The sequence below is a fragment of the Oncorhynchus clarkii genome, chromosome 23 (assembly GCF_045791955.1).
Source record: "Oncorhynchus clarkii lewisi isolate Uvic-CL-2024 chromosome 23, UVic_Ocla_1.0, whole genome shotgun sequence".
Classification (NCBI taxonomy): domain Eukaryota; kingdom Metazoa; phylum Chordata; class Actinopteri; order Salmoniformes; family Salmonidae; genus Oncorhynchus; species Oncorhynchus clarkii.
Genome location: NC_092169.1, coordinates 19817798 through 19824484, shown reverse-complemented (window position 1 = coordinate 19824484; position 6687 = coordinate 19817798). Strand labels below are relative to the sequence as shown.

Genomic DNA, 6687 nt, shown 5'->3' with positions numbered 1-6687 from the left:
TTACTAAAGCAATAAGTTACTTTTTACCATTGGCATGTGTAAGCAGCTTAATTATATCACCCAGAATAGCAAATGGAGGACAGGGCCTAATGATGATGACCATTTAGACTGATAATGCTACTGAAGGTGATGATGAACAAGGTCAGACCTGAATCCTCATTACAACTCTGAAAAATTATTCAAATACCACAGTGAACCATTTATGCTGGCTTTGTATTCTTGTTGCTTGGGTAAATTCCATTATGCAGCTTAGAATTTTTCTCACCCTGGTGTCAATGCAGAAATATTGATTGGGTCGCATAGACCCATCGCGAGGTAAATTAAAAAGAAAAATGTATATTGATTCTTGACAATTCGATTGAAAGCAAAACAACAAATTTCATTTATAATTATAAAACTCACTCAACACATGTAGGCCTAGGCAATTTTATGGCAAACCAGTTACATTTTTGTAATGATAGCTTATTTTCTTGGTCGAGTAGAAAAGGCTGAATCCATGGTAGGTTATTGTACTTGTTCAACAGCATCTATAATCAATCATCTTCCTGGCCTCATGTCAAGTGTGTGCCATTTAAAACAAATTGAGATGAAATATATTAGCAGAGCCAAGGGAACTTGAGGTCAGTAACAAAGACAGGAAAACATTTCTGCCACAATGGTTTGAAATTGCCCATGGGAAAATTATGTGATGTGATTGTGGTAAGGTTCTGTATAGGGACCATAGAGATCCTATTAAATCACTATAGCGGTATGTCATAAACCCACAAAGTTCCAGAATGGAGGTGAAAATGGCAGCCATAAAGGTCAGGAAGAAATCCAAACCAGTCTAATCAGAATGAATGGCAGTAGAGGCATAATCCTGTAGGCATGTGATACATAAAAAATGTTGCAATAGAATTTGTCAACCTAAAATTTGTCATATAATTATAAATACAGTTTATACGGGTTTTATATACATTTTCTGCATATAGCCTCTAAAATATATGTAAACAGACCATAAATGTCAACATTTTTGTTTTCTTGGAAACTGTGAGTTCTATTATATGATACAACATAAGTAATTGTTGCATTTACAACTTGTCTAAATCCTATCACATCAACAGATTTCAGCCAGCTGTGAATTGACTGCATTTGTTAAAGATACACTATGCAGAAATCACCCTGCCATTTCCTAGTTGCTTAAATTCAGTTTATGTGACAAAACAAGCAAGTATAGTGTAGAAAATCATTATACCATCTAAATCACTGTGAAATATTGTATTTTCAGCTGTTTGAAGCTAGTGTACAAAACTGAAAGTAAAAGATCCAAAAACAAAATGTAATAACGGGACGCATAGAAATAGCGCACGTAGAACAGATCTACCTCTTCTTAGACTTGCTTTCAATGCTTACATTTCTATGTGAAATTAGTCTTCACCCAGAAAGTTACATATTGCAGCTTAAAATGTAATGTTGGCATATTGTCAGTTCATTTGAAAAATGTTTGGAATCATTACTCTAAAACTGCCTGGCTAGCTATCTATCAAACTGTGCTGATAAATTCTTCAAATACATTATTTTACACAATATCTTATCACAGCACTGGTAAACCATGGTTGACAAACTCCCTGACCAAAATGGCTGACATTTATCCCAACATAAGCAGGTTTTTAGCTGTTCTAGTATTGTAATTCTCAGTTATACGTCAGGAACACTATCGCTCCATACAGCTGAATCGTGTAGCTACTGTCTCTTTAAATGCGTAATTTTGCACTGCTCATGCTCGGAGCTTTGTCCAGGAGTTTCACCGTTGAAAAACCAGCTGTGCGAGCATCTTCACGTAGGGGACTCGTGTTGTTATTCATCGGCGAATATCGCTCTCTCTGACAAGGATTAAAAGGATTTTAATGCAAATAACTCGTATCTTCGGTGAATGCGCCTAACCTGGACGTGGGAAAAAGCGGAACGGAGAACGGTCAACTTGATCTATTTGTCCGAGTTGCTGCATTCTCCACCGCAGCGAACAACATCCAAAACCGACTCTTGCAATGGAAATAGGAATCCAGAACTAACATCAATCCTGTGACAAACTCTTTTCTTCCAGTTTTTCTGGAAACATTAGAATGGCGAACTTGAAAATTGCTTGGAAAATACTTCATTTAGAATAGGCCTACAACTTATACACAACAATTTTCTTTGGTTTTTTAAAATGGCTTCTTAGCCTGAGGGAATAACGGTGTGTGCATTCATTAGTTCAAGAAAGTTTAATAGGAGTGCATTAAAGTCAGTGCAAATTTGCAGGCATCGTTGTCCGATGATGCTCTAACGTTAGTTGTCTGAGATGACTAGCAATATGCTAAGATTTCAGAGTTATGTTTATATAGCCTATAAATAAGCCTATTTGGACGTTGAGTGTATGTATTATTACGCTTTATGGCTATCCCATGCATACGCCCATGCTTTGTTTACAAATGATCTATTACCAATAAGTGACGTATAGTTGGTCACTCCAGCTGTTTAAGTGTGAATAAGGGAGTCTTCACCAGAAAAGTAGACCTTTACCTGTTTCTAAAGTAGAATGGGTGGGGACTGCCGAGGAATGCGTCGACGCACATGGACTAAATATTCAAATACGAGACCCCAGGACATACAAATATATTTTGGGGCATTTCTTATGCTGTACTTGGTGTTTTACACCGAAGCATCAGTCTCCAAGTCCTGTGATAAAAATTGCTTCTCTGGGAAATGCACCAATGGGACTTGCGTCTGTGACCAAGGATGGGTTGGAGACCTGTGTCAACACTGTCAGGGAAGATTCAAGTAAGTATCCACAAATATAATGTTTCAAAGTAACATCCTAATGGAGTATTGGTTGGTTGTATCTAGACTACTTTGTAACCTTTGTTCAAAGACAAATTCAACTAGACATTATTACAACCTCGGTCTGAAGTAGACAATTATTGGTATGCCGCTGATGCTTCAAAATCTTCAACCAATATCGAGAGCCATGACTCCATAACCTGGCGCATTCCTTTGCTATTGCTCTCTGGCCACGCCACAATATAAAGTCTTTACATTTCCCGCAAGGGTGGTTTTTGTCCAAATAATTATCTCAGGGGAATCTTATCGATTTCCCAATCAAATAGGCCTAGCAGCAGTCACCTGTAGACTCAACAGATAAAGCCATGTTTTTTTTATCTTGTGGTTGGGGCTTGCAATTGCTGTCATTTCATGGCTAACCTAATTTAGCAGGCGTTAAATAAATGCCTGAGCACAGTCCCCACGTCCAGTTCAGGGGAAACTGGAAGCTAGGTTGAAGATACTGTATCCCTGAAAACTGGATGCATCTAGGTGTTGCACACACCACTAAGGGTGATTCCTGGGACACACTATTTAAAGGAGAAGTTTACCCAAAGTCCAGAAACTCCCAACTCCCACACATTGAAACTAGTTCAGTGGAGTTTGTTCTCTCCCTGTTGTGCTGTACTGAAACAACTGCCAAAACGGGTTACGTTGCCGGATGTACACCCAATACAATTGCAATCAGTCTAGAACCATCAACGACAATCAGAAATCAACCGATATGAATCAGACAGTGGGGCGCCGCCTGAAGCTAGGTTGAAGATAAACGGGTCACATGACTCATGACGTTTCCGGATGTACACCCAATACAATTGAAATTAGTTGGTTGGTCAGAAAGTTCAAATCAATGTTTCATAGTTGTGGTGTAGATGTACTGTAGATCGAATTGCACAAACAAAAATATATTCCCTACTATGGGTCATATTAGCGTGCTATCCCGGGGTTAAAACACTTTTAAAAATCCATTACGTACCTTTGACGAAGGGAAAGGACATCAGAAGATCTTCTTCTAGTTTCAGTTACAGCACAATAAAAAGTATCATTACAGCCTACTTGGAAATTACGATATGAAACATTGATTTGAAGCTTCTGACCAACTAGTAGGTCAGGCGATGCCCCACTGTCTAATTCATATCGCGTGATTTCTGATGATTGTTCTCGACTATATCGACTGATTGGTTCTGTAAGGGGTGGGATGTAGGCCTAGCTCTGCTACACTGGCAGTGAATTCATGATTTAGAAAGTGTGGGCAAATTCACTGTTTTATTGAGCTACTTTTGTCAAAAGTACTATCTAATTTCAAATCTAATTTTATTGATCACACACATGGTTAGCAGATGTTAATGTGAGTGTAGCGAAATGCTTGTGCTTCTAGTTCCGACTGTGCAGTAATATCTAACAAGTAATCTAACAATTTCACAACAACTACCTTATAAACTACCACGCTGTCTGTGTGGCTGGACCATTTCAGTTTGTCCGTGATGTGTACGCTGAGGAACTTAAAACTTTCCACCTTCTCAACTACTGTCCCGTCGATGTGGAAAGGGGGGTGCACCCTCTGCTCTTTCCTGAAGTCCACAATCATCTCCTTTGTTTTGTTGACGTTGAGTGTGAGGTTATTTTACTGACACCACACTCAGAGGGCCCTCACTTCCTCCCTGTAGCCGTCTCGTTGTTGTTGGTAATCAAGCCTACCACTGTAGTGTCGTCTGAAAACTTGATGACTGAGTTGAAGGCGTGCATGGCCACGCAGTCATGTGTGAACATGGAGTACAGGGCTGAGAACGCATCCTTGTGGGGCCCCAGTGTTGAGGATCAGCGGGGTGGAGATGTTGTTACCTACCCTCACCACCTGGGGGTGGCCTGTCAGAAAGTCCAGGACCCAGTTTCACAGGGCGGGGTCGAGACCCAGGGTCTCGAGCTTGATGACGAGTTTGGAGGGTACTATGGTGTTAAATGCTGAGCTGTAATCGATGAACAGCATTCTTGCATAGGTATTCCTCTTGTCCAGATGGGTTAGGGCAGTGTGCAGTGTGATTGCGATTGCGTCGTCTGTGGACCTATTGGGGCGGTAAGCAAATTGGAGTGGGTCTAGAGTGTCAGGTAGGGTGGAGGTGATATGATCCTTGACTAGTCTCTCAAAGCACTTCATGATGACTGAATTGAGTGCTATGGGGCAATAGTCGTTTAGCTCAGTTACCTTAGCTTTCTTGGGAACAGGAACAATGGTGGCCCTTTTGAAGTATGTGGGAAGAGCAGACTGGGATAGGGATTGATTGAATATGTCCGTAAACACACATTTGTGAACAGCAGTTTTCAGTTCTTTCCACAGATTCTCGATTGGATTCAGGTCTGGACTTTGACTTGGCCATTCTAACACCTGGATATGTTTATTTTTGAACCATTCCATTGTAGATTTTGCTTTATGTTTTGGATCATTGTCTTGTTGGAAGACAAATCTCCGTCCCAGTCTCAGGTCTTTTGCAGACTCCATCAGGTTTTCTTCCAGAATGGTCCTGTATTTGGCTCCATCCATCTTCCCATCAATTTTAACCATCTTCCCTGTCCCTGCCGAAGAAAAGCAGGCCCAAACCATGATGCTGCCACCACCATGTTTGACAGTGGGGATGGTGTGTTCAGGGTGATGAGCTGTGTTGCTTTTACGCCAAACATAACGTTTTGCATTGTTGCCAAAAAGTTAAATTTTGGTTTCATCTGACCAGAGCACCTTCTTCCACATGTTTGGTGTGTCTCCCAGGTGGCTTGTGGCAAACTTTAAACTACACTTTTTATGGATATCTTTAAGAAATGGCTTTCTTCTTGCCACTCTTCCATAAAGGCCAGATTTGTGCAATATACGACTGATTGTTGTCCTATGGACAGAGTCTCCCACCTCAGCTGATCTCTGCAGTTCATCCAGAGTGATCATGGGCCTCTTGGCTGCATCTCTGATCAGTCTTCTCCTTGTATGAGCTGAAAGTTTAGAGGGACGGCCAGGTCTTGGTAGATTTGCAGTGGTCTGATACTCCTTCCATTTCAATATTATCGCTTGCACAGTGCTCCTTGGGATGTTTAAAGCTTGGGAAATCTTTTTGTATCCAAATCCGGCTTTAAACTTCTTCACAACAGTATCTCGGACCTGCCTGGTGTGTTCCTTGTTCTTCATGATGCTCTCTGCGCTTTTAACGGACCTCTGAGACTATCACAGTGCAGGTGCATTTATACGAAGACTTGATTACACACAGGTGGATTGTATTTATCATCATTAGTCATTTAGGTCAACATTGGATCATTCAGAGATCCTCACTGAACTTCTGGAGAGAGTTTGCTGCACTGAAAGTAAAGGGGCTGAATAATTTTGCACGCCCAATTTTTCAGTTTTTGATTTGTTAAAAAAGTTTGAAATATCCAATAAATGTCGTTCCACTTCATGATTGTGTCCCACTTGTTGTTGATTCTTCACAAAAAAATACAGTTTTATATATTTATGTTTGAAGCCTGAAATGTGGCAAAAGGTCGCAAAGTTCAAGGGGGCCGAATACTTTCGCAAGGCACTGTATTTGAGCTTGAGTATTCGGGTAAAGAATTGAGGCAAATTAAGCTTCAGATGTCCGCTGCTGCTCTTGCCACCTAAGACGCAGCAGTAGCTGTACCACAGATCCAACCCATCCCCAGGATCAAGACCGACTGGTCATGCAGTTGTGGCAATTGCGCTCCAATTCCTCAAAGGAGGAATGTTTGTGCTGTGGAGAATTCGAATACGTGACTACAATTCTTACAAAAATGGAGGATGATGATGAGGAGCAGTTAGTTTGCTTTTGCGACCACTGGGATTTTGCTGCCAAC

General features: G+C 40.8%; 1 protein-coding gene across 1 annotated transcript in view; it reads left to right on the top strand.

The window, feature by feature from the left end:
- The first annotated feature begins 1772 nt into the window (after positions 1-1772).
- LOC139381452 (attractin-like protein 1) overlaps positions 1773-6687 on the top strand; it is a 337715-nt gene continuing 332800 nt past the window's right edge. The window contains exon 1 of the mRNA XM_071124992.1: positions 1773-2799. Within this exon, the coding sequence (XP_070981093.1) occupies positions 2558-2799 (242 nt within the window). The 5' untranslated portion in view covers positions 1773-2557. The remainder of the gene's footprint in view (positions 2800-6687) is intronic.